Raw genomic sequence first — 24,832 nt, 5'->3', positions numbered from 1 at the left:
AAAACTTTTAGGTATGATTTTTATGAGTTTCCAACACTTAGCTCGTTTTGTCCCCAAACGGATATGCCCTTCGGAGGGTTTACACAGGCTTACAGCCACAACATATGGTGTCCATATATGTTTGCTTAGGTAATTAGAGGAATTCACTATTTCTTTAAATATATAAATCATTTGATTCATTAAGTGTAACTTGGGTCAAATTTGAGCTGAATCATACATAAAACTCAGAATATATAGTTCAGCATCTGATGAAGCAAGTACAGCAGTAGTACAAGACTACAAGTGCACAGATCATGAACAAGGCGCGAACGCTTTAACATACTGAAATCTTGCAGATGTGCCATGCCCTTCTCTTCAAGGGGCTTCCATCTTCAGTCAACTGTTTCAACCACCAATTGACAATGTTATTGATCTGCCTCCTCCTTGTTTAGATCTTTGTTCTATACTCCATTTTCCCAATATTTATTTTCCATGTATATGCTTTCCAAACTACTAAACAGTATATATTTGCAAAAGAATTTCCATACGAAAGTTGCTTTAAAAAATAATAATGATTTATTTTTCGAGCTTTTTAAGCTAACACTTAATTTACTGATGTGTCGTTGAGATCTGTGTGTGGAAAGGGAAGGGTTCCGAAGCCGTAGGTTGGAACTCAGATAATGTCCAAACTTCCTGTTGCTTCATGGCTCTCTTTCGTCGTGGCTGTTCATACATGCTGATCAATGGCGTATAGGAGCTTGAGGTTAACCCCTGATAGGAAAGAGAATCTATAGACAAGCTTCTGTGACAATATATAGCCTTCTCTCTAAACAATGTGACATGTAAACCCATCAAACATCTATGTCCAAGACGGCAAGACCCCAGCCAGCCCATGTGAAGATAAGATGAATGAAAATTGTAGCTAGATGGCCCATCAACACCAGTATTTGCATTGAGCGGCCGGTCCACCATGTTGAATTAACAAGCTATATGCAATATACTTTCATAATACATCACCAAACACTTAATAGAAAAACTAACTTTTCTTTTTTACTATATATAGGAACTGCCTCGCAGATTTAGTTAACACCATAGATCTTTCACCAGCTTTGTTTCGTAATATGTTTTTAGGCCAACTTGGTTAATTTGGCAATCCCATCCACCGCGGGCGAGTTAAATGTGGGCTCATCTCATCATCTGACCTCAAGGTAGAATTTTCACATGTTTAGGCTCTGTTTAGTTTTCAAAACAAAAACTTTCTACCCATCACATCGAATGTTTGATACATATATGGAGTATTAAATATAGACAAAAGAAAAAAAAACAATTACATAGTTTGCGTGTAAATTGTGAGACGAATCTTTTAAGCCTAATTACGCCATGATTTAACAATATAGTGCTACCGTAAACATTTGCTAATGGTGGATTAATTAGGCTTAATAAATTCGTCTTGCAGTTTCCTGGCGGAATCTGTAATTTGTTTTGTTATTAGACTACGTTTAATACTTCAAATGTGTGTCCGTATATCCGATGTGACAACTAAAACCAAAAATTCATTCTTGGGAACTAAACAAGGCCTTAGCTGAAATCCATATGCCTATACTAAGGCTGTGTTGTTTACCCCTCTTTCCCAACTCACTTTTCTCTTTTTCAAACTGCTAAACGGTGTATTTTTTATAAAATTTTTCTATATGAAAGTTGCTTTAAAAATAATATTAATCAATTTTCAAGTTTTTTTTCTCATACTTAATTAATCTCACTATAATAATCGCGTGCTTTGTTTTCCGTGTCCTCCCAAATGCAGCCTAAACTACCACGGCACCATTTACCCTCAAGGTAGTATGCTTTTTTCTTCTTTCATAAAGGCATAAGTTAAGGGCTACTAGTATACTGTACAATAGCCCTAGATTCAGTCAGGGCCCATTAATTTGAGATGCCCAATCCCTATCAGTCCAAGCAAACTTCCAAAAAGATGTGAATAATTAGCCCACCACATTGTGGAGCTAGTCGGAAGACCTCTGAGCGTTTCTCCGAGCAAACTTCCCATAAACTAGATTGAGCATGCGAGTTTATTTAAAAAAAGATTGAGCCTGTGAGCAAAATTAGATTGCCAATAAGCCTCTAAATAATAAGCATTTTCTACGAGTTAAACCTTATTTCCACCGTATAGGTGCAAATAAAAGTAGCACAAAATATTATGGGTTGGTCCAAGCCTTGGGCCAAAGCTCGAGACTGAGTGAGTTTTGATGGCTTAATTAATACTCCCTCCGTTTCAGGTTATACGACGTTTTGACTTTGGTCAAAATCAAACTGTTTTAAATTTGACTAAGTTTATAAACAAATATAGTAATATTTATAATACTAAATTAGTTTCATCAAATCAATAATTGAATATATTTTCATAATAAATTTGTCTTGGGTTGAAAATATTACTATTTGTTCTATAAATTTAGTCAAACTTAAAGCTGTTTAACTTTGACTAAAGTTAAAACATCTTATAACCTGAAACGAAGTAGTTATTTTCTCCGGTCACACATATTTAAAGTTTAAGATAAAATTTGATTAAATTTTTATAATTTTGACTACCAATAATTTCTTAAATACTTAGTTTAACCAGCGCATATGCGTTTGCATTTTCCTTGTAATTTTTCTATGCAAAACCTAAGTCGTGGATTTTGTAGTGGTGGGCAGCTCTATCCAATGATTGCCGTGTATTCTATGTGAAAAAACCATCATCCCTTGAATCAGATGACAAATGACCAAAAAAAAAAAAAAACGGATTGCAATCTTGTCAAAGATACGGGGTAACTGGGACAAAGACAAATAACACAATCAAAGATTTCGTGGTTCCTCCCATACCTCTCCATCTTGGCAGTTGGTTCAGACATTTTTCATATTTCCTATGGAATCTTGCAATCTTTTCTTGATTTCTCTAGTCATGCTATATATCTAGACGACTAACAGAATTTCTGTTGAAATCTTGCAGAATATTATATTGTTTGTCCAGAATTAACAAATTAATCCAGTATTTTCTCCATAAATCGATTGAGTACCTACCAAGTGCTCCAAAAAGAAAAGAACAAGATATATAATGCAGTTGCTGGAATACGCTGAAATGCCTACATCTGGGATTAAATTATACTCAAGTTGCAACTCTGTACTTGCCCATCTATTCATCTGTATACAAGGATCGAGCACCAACCTTCTAAAATTCTTAGGCTGAGGAGAGAACACTTTTTAAAGAACGAATAGAGACCATTTGAGTTGACAAATTATTTTACAGAAAGATCAAACTCTGAATTCAAATTTGATTATTTGACCCATCTCATCAGTGTGTGTCTGAACTCTGAGTAATGCAGCTTACTATTTTGTTGCATAGATCAAACCAAGATAAGGGTGTGGTAGTGGTGTTGGCACGTAACGTGATGCGTTTTTCTTATTTTCATGAGCATAGCCTTTCCGAAAGAGTGATTTTGCAGTTCTTAAGGAGATACTAGTAGGTACCAAATTTGCGCTAAAACTTTTGGTATCTCTCAATGACTGTAAAATTTCTTTTTAAGAAAAACTTTAAAATTTTAATATGAAGATGCATAATTCTTTTGCGTATTTTTGAAGAAGAAAAAAAAGATGCATGGTTCCCTCTCTGAAGCTAACAACGGTATGAAGCTTTATGTGATCACGACATCTCAAGATTCTCACATGTATGTTCTAATGAGCCATGATTTGTGAGTGAGCACAATCCAGCATTTGTTTGAGAAATGGAGCAATCCAACAGGCCAACTGTACTAACCTCCTGTATGGATAGGAGAGAAAAAAAACGAGCCTGCAAAAAGAAAAGGAAACAAGCCAAGGCAGCATGCATGTGAGCTAGCTCCAACATATTATGTTCTTTGTCACTCACCAATTAGCTCTCTCTTGGTAGGTGAAGCATCCATCACTCATACGGAAACCTTATTGTCAGTACAACAAACTGTTGCCATCTCTGAAGAAAAAGAAAAAAGAAAAGAAAAGAAAAGAAAAGGGGATGAAAAAACATGCAACAACTTGTGGTTGATCCATGCACCATCAACTGAACCTCTGAAAGACGGTTCGACACTTCGACAGGACAGTGTAATGTAATGAGGAAAACTGCACCGGCCTAGCTACTGAAATTTTGTACTTTGTATATTTCATATTGGAAGTTAGTTTGAGAAGCCGTTTAAAAATATAAATTTAGATATGAACATAGATAAGCACTTGTCTAGATTCATAGTTAGGATTGGATTTTTTTTATGGAGGGAGTATATCTAAAGTTGTGATTCAATTATTTACAGATAATTTAATACAGAAGATTTGCGTTGATCAATAAGTAGTTATGGGGAAAAGGCAAAAAGAAACATGAATTGTCTTTTCAATGTTTTGGCAGAAAACAGTCTACTTTTTGTGTTGTTCCTCTCCTCAAATTAAAGCTGAGAACTAGGGCCAACAAGACCCCAGGAATCAATCTAGTTTTGGTATCTGAAAACCTGAGGAGCACTGTAGCAGGTCATATAGCTTCAGTTGTTTGACGGTAACATGATTACATCAACATACAAAAGAATCATAATTTCACTTCCTTGCGACGGGATAATTGTCCCTGAAATATAAAATAAAATATTGGTGAACATTGACTTCTTCTAAATTCTTTGATGTTTTGCACCATTCCGCAAAATAATTTCCAACTTGTTGCGATTTTAAATTCAGACGGCCGGAGAATATAAATCATGGATACACGGGCAGCCAAGACGTGGATAAGATAACATATTTCAATTTTTTTTCTCATATGTGCCAACAACCTTAATGCCGTGCACATGGACACATGACAGTTTTCTCAGTTTGAGTTCATTTTTTTTTTTTCCATTCCCACCCCCCCCCCCCCCCCCCCCCCCAAAAAAAAAAATCTTCTCCAAACACTAGTCCTCAAGGACATTCAAGAGGCTATCTTTGTTCCACTTGTTTCTAACTTTCTGTGAAGGGTGCATTACGACATAACTGATGATGATTCAGGCCAGAGTGATTAATTAGTCTTCAAGATATTCTTTAAGGGACAAGACACTGTCTAAGTAGTGATTAGGATGGTACCTAATAAGGATTGGGGATTAAGATAATCTCTTTTGTTTATTTATTATTTATTTTCAGAGCTAGCCACCTTTTGGTTGGAAGCTTCAGTAACATGCAGGCCAACATATATGGCCCAAATCTACAAGTGCAATGTACTATTCTTAGGGCTTGTTTGGCAAACCTCAAACCTCTAGATTTTGGAGTTTATAGGTTAAAATATAATGATTTAAGCATCTATTCTTCGTGATCTAAAATATGAACAAGATGGTGCGGTGCAAAGAATTATTGCAGCTGGAGCTCCACCAAAAGGCTTCTATCAAAATAAACTGGTAGGACACATGAAAGGGTATCAACTAATTTTAACTTTGAAGTACTGTCATCTAAAAATACTAATTTTAAGTTCTGAAGCTAATTAATATATTTCCTGTTCATATATAAGAACTCATAAGATGAAAAATGCAGAAGAACATTTAGATTAAGATGCTAATTAATCTGATCTCTTCATATATCTTTATGGGGCAACAGGTTCAGTTAAAAACATACAAATTTAGTTATGCTGGATAACTTACCCAGCAAATTTTTTTTGAAAGGTTCGGTTGCCCGGTTACACTAGGGAAAATATATATGACCAGTAAAAGTAAATTAGTATGACGTGAACAATCGCATGCATCAATTTTCTTATCCTACGTCCAGGATTCACTACTACACATGTGGTTTCCACTACATGTATTTTCTCGCTATATATTTTAAGAATGAATAATGAGCTACAGTGATAACCGGCCAGAAACTATATATTGAATTCAGCTGCGGGCTCTTGAATAATTCATGTTAATCAATAGACACATCAAAAGAAAAAAAAAAACAGGTCGTTATTGAGGGACCTCCAAGCGTGATGAGGATAGAGCAATTACTTTGCCATAATAACATCATGTACTTTCAGTCATTATTTTTCGCGAATACGCAAAAAAATTACATGCCAATATATTTCTCAAAACCTTTTTTTCATTTTAAGTACACGATATGATGTCCCACATTCATTTATTAGCAATGTCGAAATCTCAGATTAATTAACATCGCACAGTAGTTGACGACGTAGAATTCGTTCTTTTCTTTGATCTAGACAGCGGGCAATTGGTTATTTGGATCAGTAGTCAAGTGTTCAGACAGTAACAAGATGAACCATGCATGAGACGTACAAACGAAAAAGCTATACATAGGTGTAGCTCTCAAGACTTCATGCTTGCAAACCTAACTCCTAAGATCGATTGATAAGGCTACGAAAGATGGTGCAAGAAAATATTGTTTTAACATGCATGAAGGGACAAGCTAAAGGTGCCAAATTAGGGGGAGGTCATCTAGCCCTTAAAATTTTAATTGGTTTGTTAATAAGTCCTTTAGCTTTCAAATCTTGGCAACAGTCAAGCACTTAACTATTCTCCCTTCATGAAAGCTACTCCCTAACCACTACTTGTTCATGGGCTGCAAGCATGGTCATTGCACATATATGCTGCCTTTATGTTTATCCACTTTATCTCCTTAGAATGAAATTCTTTTAGCATCAAGATAACCCTAAATTTTTAGCATTGCATTTGCTAATTAATTAGCTACTCGTGGGTAGTAATAGCTATAGCTAATTAGCTACATATCAGGTAACTGAGTTAACAGGTACATCCATGATGTAATTAAAAGGAGTTGGTAGATAGCCCATCTGATCATGCTGATAAGCTAGTGGCATCGGTTGGTTGGGAACACTTATTTTACATCGAACAAAAAGTGAGAGACATGCATGTAAAGGTAGAGCATTGACATGTTCTGTAACTCATGTGTTAGTCATTCCCTCATTTGTGAATTGTGAATATACTAATTAATACTAATGTCTTACTAAGTTACATGGCCTCTGATCAATCGTTGGAACTTACCTGTATAGCTATATATGTGCAGGACAGCAGGAGAGCAACTCACCTTAATTCATTAATTTGTACTGCACAACATCTCAAAACACCATGTAAATAACCATGACAATTTTGTACCATTTGACCAAGTATAACCATCTATATATATTGTTGCTTTTAGGAGCATCCATATAGATATCTAATAAAATAAACTGCACGCACAGAGCATAACTAGTGGTAAGTAAAACAAAATGGAAAAAAAAATGAAACAAGGAGAGCAGGAGCGGTAATATATATTCACATATATTTTCACCCAAAAAATATATCCACAGTAATCTCAGCACACTATATTTTTTGGTCATTTATCCCACACACATTCATGTAAGGCATAAACCCTACACGTGCTCTACATTGAAGTTCTCAAATTTTCATCCATGGTAGTGTAGCAACATGGACAAAGGAAACAAACAAAGCCCCTTATCCTTTAGCTCTCCACATGGAGTTACACTCTTCTGACTTTGATCAACAAACCTCACCCCCTCTACCATTGCATCTGCATAGTCCATCCCCTCTCTTCCACGATCATCTCCAATCCCAACTTCCTTCAAGGAAAAAAAAAAGAGACAGGATGTTAAAACAAGACAATATTTTTACTACTTTTCTAGAAACCTGAAAAAAATGGATGGACAATTTATAATAGTATCTTTTCAATAAAACACCAACTGATTATTGATTGAACTTAATTAATTACCTTGGTTAGGTCCCTGGTATTGCACCTCCTTTTAGGGCTCAATTCCAGCTGTGTCAAAGCACTGACCTGAAAGATGCAAATCAAACAGGCAAATCAACACCAACTAGCTAGTAATCTCTAATTTTTCTTTTCTTTATTTCTTTTTTTAAAAAAAACAAAGACTCTCTAGCTTTAAGCCTTCATAGCAACAAAAATATATAGGGAATTAAGCTAGCTGTAACTACCTTAGGGCTATTTACTGGAGAGCTTGCGGTATCCTCCAGGGAATCATCATGATCCAGGGCCTTGAAGACCTTCTTCTTGAGCTTCTTCAACTCCTTGTACCTATCAGGCAACGCCGCAGCCGCGGGAGCGCAAGACGCGGCGTCGGAGATCATAGAATCTTCCTCTCCTTCTTCCTCCTCCTCCAGCTCCTTCTGATCACTGCAATCGCCATAGACGCCATCTCCGCCATGGGAGCAGTATGAAGAAGCACCATGATCTTCTTGCCTCTTCTTCTCCTCCTCGGACATCATGAAATCCACAAAGTAGTCGGTCCAGGTGCTCTCCTCCGGCTGAGCTTGAGCAGCAGCAGCAGCTTGCTGATCTTCACTAGTACTACTGCAGCTAATTATGGCACTCCTCATCACAGATGAGCCACTAACTAAATCCTCCATGCTTTTGATGTTACAAGCAAAGGTGGTGATAGCTAAAGCTGATCAACTTAATCGTACAAGCTTCTATGCTTGTGTTGTACCCAATGATCGAATGGATGAATTAATGGATGGCTTTGCAAAGATGCATACAGCCTGGCTCTCTATATATATAAACAGGAGAGAGAGAGAGAGAGAAAGAGAAGAGAGAGGTGTGAAGCTGAATGACATCACGAGGAGGGAGGAGAAAAGAAAGAGTAAGGTGGTTGGGGTGTTAAGATCAACAGTATATGGGCACTGTTTCCGTTACAAATTTTTTTTAAAAAAAAAAGGAAAACGGAGAATATTTTTGCCTTGGTTTCAGAAGTTGCCCGACCTAATCAATCACGCCTCCTCCCTTTTTTTTTTTGTTATAGTGTATACGCAGGACTCCAGCCGCATCCCCTTGCTCATCTGAATCCATGTGACATAGTCTAGCTAGCTAGGCTCTACTCACCACAAGATGATTACTTGTATTCCTTGCATTATATTTAACGGATAAATGCATGCTTCCTAAACTACTAAATGATGCGGCTTTTATTAAAAAGATTTATATATATGAATCTCTTAGAAAATCGTTTCAACTTTATAATAGTTAATTCATTCGGTTGTATCCTTGGATAATTGTCACGAACCAATCGGTCACTCAGCATTTAGCTCAAAAGAATAGACACTTAGATTGTCAATATATTACTGGCAGAAACCTGTTAATTCTCAATTCCCTTGTTATTACCCTCATATCTAACTACGTAAGAGAAGTTTCTTTTAAAAAAAATACAGTCTCCCTGTACCTTCTCAAGAGCCTTAAATTAATCGTACTCCCTCTATGTTTATCAACATGACGTTGGTTAGTTCAATTTTAAACTCAAATAAAAACAGAAGGATTTCGGTAATAATTTCCACAAAATTGAGGGGGAGGATATAGATGTGTTTACCTGCAGGTAGTTCAGGATGGACATACATTGTCAAGCTCGCAACAAACTTTCTGAGGAAAAAGCAGATGCCTGCACCAATCGCTGCGTTGAAATTGCAAGCAAAGGTAGGCATGATGAATTGATGATGATGAACATGGCGACACCGGTCTCTGCAGCAGTTGGTCTCTCTCTCTCTGTTGGTTTGCCCCCCGGCCGTTGTTACCGTTACTGACGGACGTACGCACGCACGCACACGTACGCACGCACCGAATCCATCATTAGTGCGCCGCACGTCGTGAGAGCCATATAAGTATATAGTATTCCTTGCAATACGCTGCAGCAATGAGCAATCATTGAGATATCAAACTTGTATATGTATGTGCTCGCGCCGAAGAAACAGTCCGGGAAATTCCGTACCATATGACAGCTTAATTAATTAAAGCCTAATTGCATTCGATCACAGCCTAACTAGGTTTTCAAAGATGGATATCAGTACTAGTTAAGACACCATGATTAATTAGCTCTCAAAAAATCTTTGCTTGCTGATCAGTACTTGATCGGGCCACGGTCGACAACGTGCAGACCAAAACGTGTTGTGTGTATGGGGAGGAGTGATAGATTTATGTCCACTGTTTTGATCTTTTGACACAAACTTGAGCCTTTTTAATTTCCTATGGATTAAGAAGAAGATCAATATAGTTTAGTAACCTCGCTTTGAAAGTGTAGTTAATTGATGGTATCAAAGCCACTTCATTATAATAACAAGTGGCATGCATTTTGCTTGGTCTAACTAGATTACAAGCACCGGTTTCAGATTTTCAGCGAACTGATAATTAATTTCAGGTCATGGGAGCATAACACAGTGGCCCAATCCCCATCAACAACGTATCAGCTACGGCATTTTGGGTGATGACCACATGACACAGGGTGCTATAAGTATGTAGACTAATTACCTATACAAGATTAATTGTAGAGACAGGATGGCTGACATGCTGATGAGCAGTAGAGTAGTACTAACCACACCTCTAATGGATGATTGATTGGTGCCCATGTGTTGTGGTTGACAAAAACTTCTTCTTTGCATGGCAGCATGGCACCACATCTCCTGGTTTTCTGCATGCCCTCTGGCAAACAGACATTCCTCTGGAAGAAAAGGAAAAGTGAGAAATAGAAAACAAAACCTGTCCCTTGAATGAGTACTGAGAAGGCAAATGTACAACATTTAGAATCTGTCCTGGAGTATGGACTATGGAGGTACAAATTGCACCTAAAAAGAGAGAACATTTCAATAGTAAACTTGAAAGAGATGCATGCAAACAAATAAGACATGAAAGGGATCTGTCATGGTTGCTAAAACGACTTCACATAGACATAATTTGCTTATTTTATCGGTACTATATTTGCAACGTTTACATCGAATTTTAAGTGGCCTAGACTGATTAATATTCTGACTTGTGACTGAAACAAAAGGTAGAGCAGCACTGTAAAGCATTTAGTTTCTTCTGTAGGGAATAGCGAGTTTTCATCTAACCGATCGAGTGATAAACAAGTAATTTGTTTCTTCTCTAAAGAAACATTGTTGGCTCGTTTTCATCTGCCTGTTCATTGTCTGAATGAAAATTGATGTTCAGATTATGTGCCTCACAACTTCTGCACATGGCTTGTCTTTTCATAATAGCTAGAATGATTATGGTGTTGAAAGTTATACCTGAATTCGTTTTTGACGGCGTAAATCAAATTAGCACTTCTGGGGTTCCTTTTGACATTTCAGAGCCAAATCATTGAGTTTTTCCCTACTAGTATGTTTGAAGGGCTAATAGAATATGGCCCCCATATAAGAATCCATGGCACGGGAGCATTGACTTATTGGGACAAACATACTAGTGCCACCGTACCTGCCATGACTTGCTTACAAGACCTGAAATAAAGATGAAAATGATTCAGAGGTACATGAATCAAGAAAACAGAAATATTGTATGTGCAAGAACAAATGTAAGGGTAATTAGGGAACAAAAATCCTTTGAGAAGACTAACAGGCTGTACAGAAAATGGACGAATGTGAATTGTAATGTGTTATATAGTACTAGTACTTATCATTATCCTAGTAAATAGTGGGAATGTGGGATCTCAGCTGTTGCTACTAATCCTCGCTTCCTTGGAGAATCTTAAGGATTTGATTTAATGATGTTGTCCATGTTTTAAGCTCAGTGGTGGCAGGCAAAGCGCAGGAAAAACTCCAGCTACAGCTTCATGCTAGCCTGTCTTTGGGACAAAAATCATTGGAAATGCAACTATTACTCCAACTAGTCAACAGCAAGAAAAGGCTCCAAATATTCAGTGCAGATAATTCAATATAAGAAAGAATATGCTGTTCAATACAAGACAGAAACTTAGCAGCATTTCTATGCTGGGAATATTAATACTATGGGGGTTGACACATACTAAGTATGATCTTAGAATAAAACCAGAGAGATGTATGAAGTTAATGGCAAGCCAGTTCATAGGATAGCACGGAATAATAATACTATCAAGTATGTCCTAAATTGCAAAATCATTAAAAAAAATGCAGCGGAGAATAGCTTTTTGTACCTATCAGCAAAATGCAGGGTCCAGCAGTAACTGGAATATTTTATGCCACAGCTCATAGATATTAGGTGCTATCTGGGAACAATCTAGGTGGACCATTAGAGAGTTTAGTCTTTAGGTACTACAAACTAGATATATAGAAGGTGGCTAATCAATGTGATTGCTGAGGTTAGCTGTTGCAGCCAATTTAGAAACATGGATAATTTTGTATGTATTATAGATATACTCCAAGTTAAAAGATAGAGATGCCTGAGAACAATTGACATCAATTGCATGTCTCCAGAACTCGGAAGCTTCAGAACTAATGTACCTGTCAGATTATCAATTGGCAAAAAACGGAGCTGATAATCAACTTAACCATATGGGCATACAGGGAGCAAACTAAAGAAGTTAATATGCAAATACTAAATTCCACCAAAGAAACAGCATTGTACAATCAGGTCACGTGGATAGGAAATCTCTAGCATATAGATATATCCAAATTTCACTGCACTAACAGCAAACCTAGTATAAATAGTATGTCGGCAGTTTGTTGCAGGAAGGAACATAAAGGAGAAGCATAGGTCCAAAGTAAGCAATCTGGGTACCATTAGTTAACAAAGATTATTTGCAGCAACAGCGGTGAGAAGATGGAATCTGCATAACTTGTGGTGCTTCCAGATGCCACGGCTGCATGTTTGGCCCTAGAATCATCTCCTGTCCCTGAAACATAGTAAAGGTAAACAGATTAGCAAAAGGTAAGGAAAGCTCAAAACAAGCAAAACGTCAGGCAAATAGCAAAAGAAGTACAGCTTTGCATTTCCGACACTACTAATTCCTATCGTATTTCAAATACTTTGTTTACTGAAGGGTACATGCCGGAGATACATATCAAATCTCAGCTGCAAAGAATGCTTTTTCTTGGTGTAATTCCAGGGGGAAAAAAATGCAAACCAGATTGTCACAAAATCAAAATGAAGATCCCAGAAGCAGAACCAAAAGGCACAACCATTAGCTGACAACACAAATTCTTTCCCTATATACTAATTCAACAACGTGAACAGATTTTGAAATCACATGGTCACAGGTTCCATGAAAAAGACCTAACTGATATTCACCCCGTATAGAGTCTACAGAGGCCATAGGGTGATAAAACAATTCTCACAGCATAAGTTTATTCTCCTTGAAGAAGGTAATATTCTTGCAGATCAGGAGATGTGCAACATCCAGAAATTTGCAAATTTTACTGGGATGGAGAACCACTAAAATCACCACAGCCTGCAGTCCTGCAAGCGGATGATTGATAAGAGCAGGCAGCAATCAGCCAGCAAAGCATTGATGTTCTGAATTCGAGCCCGGGGGAATCAACCCGTTTCCTGTTTTAGCTCCCTGGACGATAGCAGTATAGCACCAAACCCCAGCACGGCCCGAGTCTCCATCCCATGCCGAAATGAAGTAGGGACCGACAGGGAATCAGAAAACGAGAGGCACCAAACGCTCAGCCCAAAACCACCGCCGCGCCTCCCTCGCTCGCGCAAACCGTCGAACACGTCGCGGGCATCATAGGGAACCTCGTGACCACGAGACCGCATCCCGCACGAGCAGCAATGGCACCATCACCTCGCACTTACCAATGCTGTGAGTTAGCACGCGCGCGCGAAGGCGAGAGAGAGAGAGAGAGGGCAGTGGCATCATCCATCCGATATCGCCGCCGCCTCGTTTTCTCGCGCGCGAACGGCGGCGCGGGAGGAGAAGGGCGGGGACGCGGGGAGCCTTGGATTGGAGGAGAGCGGAAGCAGCCAACCAACGGCGGACGGGCCGAGAAACTGAGAAAGAGACGTGGTGGGCTAAGCCCAGGACGAAGCGGCTTGATGGGCTGGAAATGCGAGAGGTTTTGGGCTCCGAACGCCAATTTATGGGCCTGTTCGGGACTCCATACACCAGGCCAGATTCGGAAAGCTAACGCGCGCGTACGCGCCGCTAGCGCGCGACTCCATTTAACTCGATTAGCGATTCCAGAGGACGTAACTAACTCAATTAGTTTAGGTTAATGACGGTAATTAATAAAATATTTCCTTTTCTCCGGAATTTTTTTTACTAAAAAAATCTGGAAATGCTCTTTGCCGGTCGCCCGGCGCAGAGGGAGCCGGATCGGGCGCTCCCCCCGCGCCCCCTCCCCCACGTGCCTACTTAGGCCCACCTATTTCTGCTCCTCTTTTTTCCACAAAAGATGTTTCACATAATGTATTTACAATGTTTCATTATTTATAGATCTAATGTTGCAGTAAATTAAAATACTCTTTTGCAACAAAAAACCCACATATTTTAGAAACTCTCTATTAAGGGAATTTTTTGTTTATTTTTTGTTCCACCCAAAATGTTTCACCTAGTGTACTCACAATGTTTCACTATGTATAGATCTAATGTTACACTGAACGAAACATTCCATTGCAACAAAAAACCCACATATTTTGGAAACCCCCTATTAAGGGAATTTGGTTTATTTTTTGTTCCACCGAAAAATGTTTCACCGAGTGTACTCAAAAATGTTTCACTATGTATAGATCTAATGTTGCAGTGAACTGAAACATTCTTTCGCTATTTGCTGAAACATTGTTTTTATATAAGGTGAAACAACACCCGATTTAAATGAGTGAAACATTTTCGATCTACTTAGTGAAACAATTATGATATATCTGGTGGAACATCTTGCAACATTTAAAAATAATTCAATAATAAGCTAAAAAAAACTTTCGTCGAAATATATCCATGCGTGGTCTTGTTTTGAAGATTTAATTGCAATGAATTCAATAGTGCAATCGGATCATCATTTGGATAAGTAGTTTAAGAGATAAATCAGTTTAAAGTAATTTTGCATGTAAATCGGACGCTGACGTCAGCGCCCGATTTTACCCTCTCCCGATTGGGCGCCCGACCAGGAGTCATCCAAAAAAATCTATACGTGAAAAAAAACTCTCACTTAAAATTTAAAACTTTTAACTCAAAATTTGAAAATCTAAATTCAATTTTTTTAATATTTTCAACTAGAAATTTAAACTTTTAACTTAGATTTGAAACCTTTCGACTTAAGATTTGAACTTTGAAGTTAAAATTTAAAAATTTTCAACTTAAACTTTGAAAATTTTCAACTTGAAATTTAAATTTGTAAGACAAATTTTAAAAACTTTCAAGTCAGATTTGAAAACTTTCAACTCGAGATTGAAAACTTTCAAGTCCATATTTAAAAACTTTCAACTCAAATTTAAAAACTTTCAAATTTAAAAAAAAGAATGAAAAAAAATATGGAAAATACGCCGAGGGGAGGGAGGCAAAAGGGAAAAAATCACGAAAAAAAGGAAAAATCGTGCTGAAAATCACTAAAAAAATCACACGAAAAAAAGAGAAAAATCGGGAAGTCGCAAAAAAGAAAAGGCCACGTGGCCGGTGGAGGGGCGCGCACCAATTAGCTCCCCCGACCAGATTGGGCCTTAAATAGACACCGTTGTGTGCCCATATAGGTTTATTGAATGGAAAGAACATTATTTTTTATCCTGCATCTGCTTTTATTTTCTCTACGAAGAGAGTGGCTAGGGTATTTCAAAGAATTTTATGAGTTAAGCTAATTCATTTGAACTTCCATTTAAATTTTGGTGTTCGAAAGAAATCAGTACGATGAGCTCACATCCTTGATGAAAAATGGGACTAGAAATATAATCAAGTTGAGCATGTGTACATTAGTTGTGCCTATATGTGCTTTTGTATACTACTCCTGTTCTCAAGCAATAGTTATCTTTTCTAGTGAAGTAAAATCTCCTAGGAATATAAAGTATTTTTATCTCAACTTTAAACTCTCTTAAATAACATATTATCTCTTATATTCGTGGCCTGATAAAGCATATTATTACTTACAAGTTAGTACAACTAATATACTACTAGAGGGTACTATTCTTTCTTATTGTTTTCTTTTTGGAAGATCACTAGCAAAGGAGTGCTACTCTTGCTCGCTAGAACGTTCTGTATGACAACAGTACATACCCCAATCATGTGGCTGTAACTAGCACCACGAGTAAACTTGGCCGGATCTACCTACCGCCAGCCTCTTGAAACCAAAGTGCATGCCAAACAGTCTCCCGTCCCATACTGCCATACATACACACACACACAAGAGTACACAGCTGAATATATATACGTGATTTCCGTGTGACTACATATACTCAAGCTCACGCACGCACCGTGACCTCACTTCTGATCCGCGTATATATAATCTGCACACACATTTTGCTCTCCCTTTTCCACGTGGGGCGAGACGTACGTACGACTCGCCGATGGAAACAGCAACACGCACGGGGAAACCGACGCGCATGCGCGCACGCCTTGATCGAAACGCCGTGGCGCGTCGAATGATCGCGTGGTGGTGGTGAAAAACCCGCACACGGCGCTCGCGCGCGCCGCGCAGAGAGAAAAAAAAAATCTCCGGCCGCAGCAGACGCGCGCGCGCTGCAGGTTGCAGCTGCGGTTGGGCGGGGCGGGGCGGATGCGAACAAAGCTCGCGAGGTGACAGGACAGCACATGCGCCGATGGCCGCGGAAGGAAAGGCTCGGAAGCAGACAGACGGCGCGGCCGCGCGATGCTGGTCCGCGCGGATGCCGGGTTGGTGTGGGCAGCGACAGCTGACAAAACGTACGGCATGATGATGTGCGTGTGTTGCTCCTCATCCTAGCTAGTAGTACGTACTGTACTGTCCTAGTAGCAAGCAAGCGAAACACGGCACGTAGCTAGGAGTAAGACTAAAGCGCAGCTACCTAGCTGTACATAACATATATACGATCGACGATCACTAAACCTCCCAGCGCTGATCGATCGATGGGTAGCAGTCGGCAATGTGTGTGTGTGGGTAGATCGATGGCACGGGTTAAACCGATCTTAAAAAGAAAAATTACAGCACGAAATTCCAACGGCACGGAGAGTGAGAGATCGAGTAGGTTACAAATACGTCGGTACGATCGGGAATCGATCAATCGTACGTGCAAGTTGTATAGCATAGCATATGTGTCTGTCTTCTCGATTCCCTGAAAACGGGAGCTTTGCCCATATTCGTCGAATAGTGGTAACATTACAGTACCATTTTTCTTGGACGAGCCTTTCCTAATTCATACAGCACGATCACCCATTGCTAGTTCCGATCGATCTGGATATCTGATCGAGAGCGCCTTCTCCACTCCAAGCCGCGAGGCGATCGATCACCATTCACCAATTTCACCACTTGCTATACTAGCTTAGCAGTAGTGGCCATTCAGGGGAAGCAGCAGAATGGAAATAGCGCGCGGACGCCCACAAAGCGACGACGCGATCGACCAAATTGCACCCCAAAACGACAGCGCCTTGTGCTGCAGCGTCCGTCCGTCGTCGTACTAGGCTATTCGCATACTCCCTCCGTTCAAAAAAAAAAAACCTGATTTCCGTGTCCAACGTTAGACTGTTTTTCTTATTTAAAAAAATTATAAAAAAATTTCATATAAGACAGACAGTCAAAGTTAGACAAAAAAACTTAGGGTTTGTCTTTTTTTTTTTTTACAGAGGGAGTATGGTGCACCCCTCTCGCCCCACCCCGAAAAAAAAATCTCCCCGCACAGTACGCGCCCCCACGCCCACGTCCCACGTGACCGGGGTCCCTCACGGACGGCCGAGGTGTGCAGATCGCGCGCCACGCGGGGCCACGGCCTCTCTCCGCCGCTAAACCCCCCCCTTCCTATAGCTCCTCCTCTCTTGGCGCTAGCTAGCTAGGTGACCCGCACACGCCGTCACGCAGCGAGCGGACGGCCGCGACGAGCCCGGGAGGACAGGACAGGGCCCCGCGGCACAGGACGTGTCGACGTGACGTGCCAGTGTGCCCGCGTCGTCCGTTTGGTTTCGATCGTCGCGAGGTACGCGAGGAGAGAAACGGACGACGGATGCGCGACGAGGTCTCGGTCTCGGGTCGGCGTGAATCGCGTGAAGCTTCCGCCTTCCGCGCGCGCGAGGGGGCGAGAGGCAAAGAGGCAGACAGTGAAACGCAGCTGGTAGGCGGCTACGCTGGTGGTGAGGTTCGCTGTACCGGACGGACGGCGAGAGGCTCTCTCGGGTCGGGGCGTACGTGAGAATTAGCGGTCGACGGTCGTTGCCGGCACAGGGCCGGGATGGCTCTTCTGTTGACGGCTCACCTCCTCCGAGGCTCCGACTAGTAGTGTGCCAGTAGTGTTAGGTTTTGTACCGTTGTGGTGGGTACGTCGTTTTCCGGTTTTACTTCGAAAGAACACCGTTGGCTGCAAATAATTATATTCGACACCAACTTAGTAGTATATTTTTTAAATTTTAATCACTTTCACAGTTTTGTTACAGTACTAGCTCCTTATAATTAAACAGATGATATTCATTTTATTATTGGTTCATATGAGCACCTCGCGTGATGGCGTAATCCCTTATAATTCTGAGCTTAATTAGGGAGTAGTTAGTATCCATATATATCCTCCTATGAAAATGCATGTTGACATCAATATTGATGTTGATTTTGCAAGGTGGGAGATTTCGCAAGTCTTTGAGCATGTTTAGAATTTCGAAAGAACTCATTTGGCTGCTATATATACGTACAAGCAGCGGTCAAATGAAAAGCCCTCGTATTGTACCACCCAACAACCAAGAGGCAAGCCAATACCAAGTGGCCAAGAGTGTGAAAACACTTCCCTGCAAATGCTAGGCAAATTCTCTTCACAATTTTAAACGTGCGTGAAATATATACATTATTAGTATTACATGTTCACAATTGTAACGAGATGTAGCCCATACGCAACATGGAAAATACGCATTCCTTGATAAAATATTAAGTAATATACAAAATCACTTGCTAACAAAAATGTAGTTGTCGATGTCTTTTTTTTCATTGTAGAAATAATCATAGAGCTATTTCAACATCATACCCACAAGGAACAAAGAATTGAAGAATCAACTGTTATATGTACCAAACCATGAATAAATTGGTATGGTATAAAAATAGATATGTGCAAATGAATGTGTTGATTAGAATTAGAAGAATTCCTATCATTATTTTATCATAAAAGATAAAAATATTTCTTAAATGAATAGCTGAGATGTGCTAAGATTTGATCATTCTGTTTCATGCATTCTAGCAAAAACGGATTTTCAACAGTAGAGATGAAACATATACAGATGAACATGTCCATACATTAGATACTACTTTGTGCAGCAATTTACTTATTAGCAGGCACAAATGGTGGAAGCACTAGCCTTTTCTTAACATAACACAGAGTATTTATGTCCTTCCAATATGGTTGTAGTTGAATTTAGTCATGCATGGTGGATCGATAATGCATTATGTACAATTAACCGAGCATTATACATAAAACATGACCATAAATTAATTACAAATAGTTGCAATATCGAAAAACGACACAGCGGACAAACTGTATAAAAAAAGAAAAGAAATACACATTTTAAGAAGAAAAAAGAAAGGCAATAATTCAGAGGCAGCAAAAATAAAAAACCTAACTACGGTGAGAAAGATGCCATGGCTGGCGACATACATGCACAAAACCGCCTCCCTTCTTCTTCACGCGCTCCCTATAAATACCTTCCTCCCCCCAACACCTCCCCCCTACCCATCGCCGCCATAGACGTACGGACGGCCGGCTACAACACAACACAGTAACTGTAACTGAAGAAGCCGGCGCCACCATTCCCGCCGCCAATATGCTCGCCGCCGCCGCCTCCGTCAAGCTCTCCACGGCCGGGACCGCCACGGCGCCCAACATGGCATTATTCAAGCCCCTCCACCTCCCTCCCCTCTTCGCCGCCGCCGCCGGGCCACGTCCCCTCTCCCTCTCGGCGCGCCCCCTGTACCGGCAGCAGGACCCGTTCTTCCTGGCGTCGCGCGTCGCGTCACCGGCGCCGCCGCCGCCGTCCGCCACCGCCGACGGCGCCCGGCCGGTGGAGGCCGCACCGGCGGGCGCGGCGCCGGAGGAGGCGGCGAGGCGGGCCAAGATCGGGGTCTACTTCGCGACGTGGTGGGCGCTGAACGTGATCTTCAACATCTACAACAAGAAGGTGCTCAACGCGTTCCCTTACCCGTGGCTCACGTCCACGCTCTCCCTCGCCGCCGGCTCCGCCATCATGCTCGCCTCCTGGGCCACCAGGATCGCCGAGGCGCCCGCCACCGACCTCGATTTCTGGAAGGCCCTGTCTCCGGTGAGATCGCATTGACCATGGACACCATCGTCTCCTCCTTGATTCTGTTCTATTCTGAATCTCTGACGCGTTCGTTGGATTTGGGGATTCGTTTTTGCTCGTTGTGGGACGAGCAGGTGGCGATCGCGCACACCATCGGGCACGTGGCGGCGACGGTGAGCATGGCGAAGGTGGCGGTGTCGTTCACCCACATCATCAAGAGCGGCGAGCCGGCGTTCAGCGTGCTCGTCTCCAGGTTCTTCCTCGGCGAGCACTTCCCGGCGCCGGTCTACTTCTCCCTCCTCCCGATCATCGGCGGATGCGCCCTCGCCGCCATCACCGAGCTCAATTTCAACATGATTGGTGAGTGAGCAAACACTCTGCATCTCTCTGTCTCTCCACCTGAAATCCTGGAGATACTTGCAGCAGATACACCAGAAATATCCTCACTTTTTGATTAAAAAAATAGATATTATCTCCAAGAATTCTTCAGAACAAGAACTGTCCATTAACCAAAGATATGTTTTCTTATGTCAGATAAAGAAATATACACCAGCCACGAAAAAGTGCACAATTTGTTCATAAACCTGACACATCACATCAATCTGTTCATCGTGTATTGCTGAAAATTCGATGCAGGATTCATGGGGGCGATGATCTCGAACCTGGCATTCGTGTTCCGGAACATATTCTCCAAGAAGGGGATGAAGGGCAAGTCGGTGAGCGGGATGAACTACTACGCCTGCCTCTCCATGCTCTCGCTGGTCATCCTCCTCCCTTTCGCCTTCGCCATGGAGGGGCCCAAGGTGTGGGCTGCCGGCTGGCAAAAAGCCGTCGCCGAGATCGGTCCAAACTTCGTCTGGTGAGCCTCACATGCTTTTCTTTGTACCACTTCTCACCGTTTCACTGTCACAACCATCACGTCAGTTGAGATTTTTGGGTATCAATTGGCCAAAAAATTTCTAGTGATAAGTGCTTGACCTAAGCTTTCAAACAGTTTCAGCATGCAATACTTTGTACTTTCAGTAACATCACTCAAGTATTCTATACAAAAAGAACCATTATCAATTAATATAGATATAGGATCGTCCTATCACTATCATTTCCTCCTAAGCAGCAATATCTTCTTCAGTTCATTCTGAAAGAGAAATAAGAAGTATCAAAAGATTTGATGATATTTTTGTGTGATAATCCAGCTGATTCATGTGGCCATGGATTTCTCTGTGGTTTTGTAGGTGGGTGGCGGCGCAGAGTGTGTTCTACCACTTGTACAACCAAGTGTCCTACATGTCATTGGACGAGATCTCACCACTGACATTCAGCATCGGCAACACCATGAAGCGGATCTCCGTCATTGTCGCCTCCATCATCATCTTCCACACGCCGGTCCAGCCCATCAACGCCCTCGGAGCCGCCATTGCGATTCTCGGAACTTTCATCTACTCTCAGGTAGATTTTCCGCACATGTTTTACCAAATCACATTTTTCACAAAAGAGCCAATTCATGAACATAAGTCTGAATCTCTAACCAAAAAAAAAAAAACATCTCATTTTTTCAGGCGAAGAAGTAATGGCATAAGCATGGAAATGGCACCCATTTTCGCCACAAGTCGCGACTCGGTGCTCGGGATGTAACAATGCTATGAGCATATATCCAAGGATCCCTTGTAATATATTAGATCTTCTTTTCTTTTCATTTTTCTTTCTCTAGGTGTAGCTGCCAATGTTTCTTCTGAATTCGTCGAGTTCTTGTACTATGACTATGATGATGTAGAGAGGTGGATCTGCCTAAATAAAGCTGTTAGATTTTTTGCTTGACCTTTTGCTGCTGCTGCTTCTGAATTTTGTGCTGTGGTCCAAATCACAAGGTGTGGTTCAGAATGAGTTGGGGGCTACCCGTTAGATCGGAGAGCAGCAGCCGTGCATGCTTGACACACTACGGTCCGGCTTGTTTTGTTGCTGGGTGATGGATGGGTACAGGGCATGGCCCTGAAAATCCTTGAATAATCCCAACTGGTGCTGTGCAATTTGCTCACTGAGATCTCTGGGATGGATTCAGCGTTGGACTCTTGCGATTTTCCTTTGCATGTAATGAGAATTTTAGGATTCTGGAGGAAGCATATACCCCAAAAATGACGATCTGTTCTGGTATCAAAAACAGCTTTTCTGGGCTCCAAAAGGCCAGAGCCTTTTAGCTTCAAATGCTAGTAGAGTAAATTGCAGTGCTAGTACTCACACTTATCAGATGGATGCACCTTACTACATGAACTTGTAAAAGACTCGTTTTGGTGCATGAATTTGTTTGATGCATGTGAAACAAGGTCAAAAGAACACATCATAATCAATTTTACTAAGTTATACACTGATTTAGGACGACACGTGCATATGGAAGTGGACATGAGACATGCTATCTTTGTAAATTTGATTTGTGCTTTATTATTCCTTGTTCTACCCCTTGCATTATTTCTCAGTATTTTTATGTCTTTCTCCATACAATCTTTAGGCCTTATTAACCCTTTTTATTGAATATGTACTTAGCATTTTTCTCACGCATGTGTTTATGTAGCATCCTAAGTAACACTAAAATAAGATTAGCTTTGGTTTTTCTTTTAGACTTGATTCACATGCACTTAACAAGTTTGTGTATCAAAAATTCAAAATGAGCGTTTTACAAGTTTATGTACTAGATTGCTTTTACCTAGCAAGTTCGTATACCGCTAATAATGAATGTTTTACAAGTTTATGTACTAGATTGCTTTCACCTAACAAGTTCGTGTACCGCCAATACAATTTACTCACGCTAGTATTTGGAGAATGCCTTTGGAGAAAGCATATAACCAAATGACGATTTGTGCTTGAATGAAGGATAGCTTTTCTGGGCTCAAAAGGCCAGAGCTGCTTAGGTTCCAATGAAGATGTTTCTTTCGTGCTTTTTGGTAGGATCACTGCGATGGCACTCACCTGATGTCCCTCAACTTTACACCGAGTTTGTTTGTAATCCCTTATCCTCAATACCACAAATCTTCACCCTTAAATATACAAAACCGTTCAATTTATATCCCATGGCAGTATAGATGTCTTGGTTTCGCTGGCGTGACATCTTAGTCAGCAAAATAAAAATAAAATAATACGTGAGTCCCACATGTAAGTGAAATAGAAGGAAAATGTGAGACCCACCCATCGGCAACGCTGTCGTTGGGATGCCGCAGCCCGAGGACGCTGTGGAAAGACTCCGGTGAGGGCACGAAGACGGTGAAGGCGGGGTCTCCCGGTGAAACCCTAAGCGCATCGGCGTCATCCTCTCCCGGCCTACTCCGTCCTCCGCGCCATCGTCCCCTACAGCATCCGCCGTCGGTTCCATCTGCCGTCGTCCTCTACACCCCACCGACGCCACCTCGCTCTGCTCGACACAGCACAGCGACGCCCACACCACACCCTCTCTGAGGCGTCGCCCGTCGCCCGCTACCCCTTGCCTGCTCCGCACACCGCTGCTGCCTCCTACCGTCGCCTGCTCGCCCACCTGCCGGCCTCTCAGGCTAGGGGAAGAAGGGAAGAGGAGAAGAGAGAAGAAGAAAAAAAAAGAAAAAAGAAAAGAGGAGAAGACAGGACGCTGACATGTGGGTCCCACCGTATGCCACGTCAGCAAAACCGGGGAAAATGGATCAATATTGTCTTGGGATCTTTTTTTGCACGGTTTGTGATAGTTGTGGGGTAGAGATTTTTGCTATCGCGGATTAGGGACCTCAGACAAACTCAACATAAAGTTGAGGGCCGTGAGGTGAACTTATTCCCTTGTTGTTAAGGAAGTGACTTTATCCCTCAAATAAGTTCACAATAGGTCCCTTACTTTGTCGCTCCGTATGTTTTTGGATCTTTTTCGCACGGTTTATGATTAGTTAACTTATTCCCTTATAGTTAAGGAAGTCCAAGTGGACTTTATCCCTCAAAATAAGTTCACTTTAGGTCTCTTACTTTGTCGCTAAGTCTGTTTTTCATCCTTATCCGAAAACCATATACTCCTTCCGTATTTTAATGTATGATGACTTTTCGAATAATATTTGACCATTCGTCTTATTCAAATTTTTTGTGCAAACATAAAAATATTTATGTCATACTTAAAGAATATTTGATGATAAATCAAGCCACAATAAAATAAATGATAATTACATAATTTTTTTTTGAATAAGACGAATGGTCAAATGTTGATTAAAAAGTCAACGGCGTCATACATTAAAATATGGAGAGAGTACAACCCATCTATGCAAACGAGGTCCCTCGATAACAATGTCTCCGGTTTTGGCGGACATGGCGCCTTCTTCAAACTATGCAAACGAGCTCCCTCAGTAGCAATGTCTCTGGTTTTGGCTGACATGACGCCTTTGACTAGGGGTCTTTGTCCCACGTGCTATTGACATGACGCTTACGTGGCTATTTGATAAAAATAATAAGGGGGGTGTTTGGAAGGGACTAAAATTTTTTAGCACTTTCCAAATTGGATGTTTGGATACTAATTAGAAGTATTAAATATAGATTATTAACAAAACCTATCCATAATCTTGGAGTAATTCGCGAGACGAATCTATTGAGCCTAATTAATCCATAATTAGCCTATGTGATGCTACAGTAAACATTCTCTTATTATGAACTAATTAGGCTTAAAAAATTTGTCTCGCGAATTAGCTCTCATTTATTTAATTATTTTTGTAAGTAATCTATATTTACTCTCAATTAGTGTCTAAATACAGAGGCTAAAGTTTAATCCAT

The 24,832-nt window shown here is 40.9% G+C and overlaps 2 protein-coding genes and 1 long non-coding RNA gene across 3 annotated transcripts; 1 reads left to right on the top strand and 2 right to left on the bottom strand.

Moving 5' to 3' along the window:
* Positions 1–7,089: 7,089 nt before the first annotated feature.
* On the bottom strand, positions 7,090–8,570 carry LOC127778523 (vascular-related unknown protein 1). The gene is made up of 3 exons (XM_052305142.1): positions 7,926–8,570; positions 7,702–7,767; positions 7,090–7,552 (listed from the first exon to the last, which is right to left on the bottom strand). Exons 1-3 carry the CDS (start codon positions 8,355–8,357, stop codon positions 7,379–7,381), a joined length of 672 nt encoding a protein of 223 aa, XP_052161102.1. The 5' UTR covers positions 8,358–8,570; the 3' UTR covers positions 7,090–7,378.
* A 1,436-nt stretch (positions 8,571–10,006) lies between these two features.
* LOC127778524 (uncharacterized) lies at positions 10,007–13,630 on the bottom strand. The gene is made up of 3 exons (XR_008018518.1): positions 12,460–13,630; positions 10,995–11,204; positions 10,007–10,429 (listed from the first exon to the last, which is right to left on the bottom strand). It is a non-coding gene; the product is annotated as an uncharacterized LOC127778524 (long non-coding RNA).
* Positions 13,631–19,488: 5,858 nt separating this feature from the next.
* LOC127780699 (glucose-6-phosphate/phosphate translocator 2, chloroplastic-like) lies at positions 19,489–21,888 on the top strand. Its single transcript, XM_052307652.1, has 5 exons — positions 19,489–20,089; positions 20,206–20,431; positions 20,708–20,930; positions 21,304–21,517; positions 21,628–21,888. The coding sequence occupies exons 1-5, from the start codon at positions 19,595–19,597 to the stop codon at positions 21,637–21,639; spliced, it is 1,170 nt and encodes a 389-aa protein (XP_052163612.1). The 5' UTR covers positions 19,489–19,594; the 3' UTR covers positions 21,640–21,888.
* The last annotated feature ends 2,944 nt before the right edge of the window (positions 21,889–24,832 follow it).

This window comes from Oryza glaberrima, chromosome 7 (assembly GCF_000147395.1).
Source record: "Oryza glaberrima chromosome 7, OglaRS2, whole genome shotgun sequence".
NCBI classification, from domain to species: domain Eukaryota; kingdom Viridiplantae; phylum Streptophyta; class Magnoliopsida; order Poales; family Poaceae; genus Oryza; species Oryza glaberrima.
This window is presented reverse-complemented; position numbering and strand designations above follow the sequence as displayed.

Coding starts and splice junctions, on each gene's coding strand:
- LOC127780699 (XM_052307652.1), top strand. CDS start 19,595: ATGCTCGCCGCCGCCGCCTCCGTCAAGCTCTCCACGGCCGGGACCGCC. Junction 20,432..20,707: donor GCTCAATTTCAACATGATTG/GTGAGTGAGCAA, acceptor AATTCGATGCAG/GATTCATGGGGGCGATGATC. Junction 20,931..21,303: donor ATCGGTCCAAACTTCGTCTG/GTGAGCCTCACA, acceptor GTGGTTTTGTAG/GTGGGTGGCGGCGCAGAGTG.
- LOC127778523 (XM_052305142.1), bottom strand. CDS start 8,357: ATGGAGGATTTAGTTAGTGGCTCATCTGTGATGAGGAGTGCCATAATT. Junction 7,768..7,925: donor CTCCAGTAAATAGCCCTAAG/GTAGTTACAGCT, acceptor TGCATCTTTCAG/GTCAGTGCTTTGACACAGCT. Junction 7,553..7,701: donor ATACCAGGGACCTAACCAAG/GTAATTAATTAA, acceptor TTTTCCTTGAAG/GAAGTTGGGATTGGAGATGA.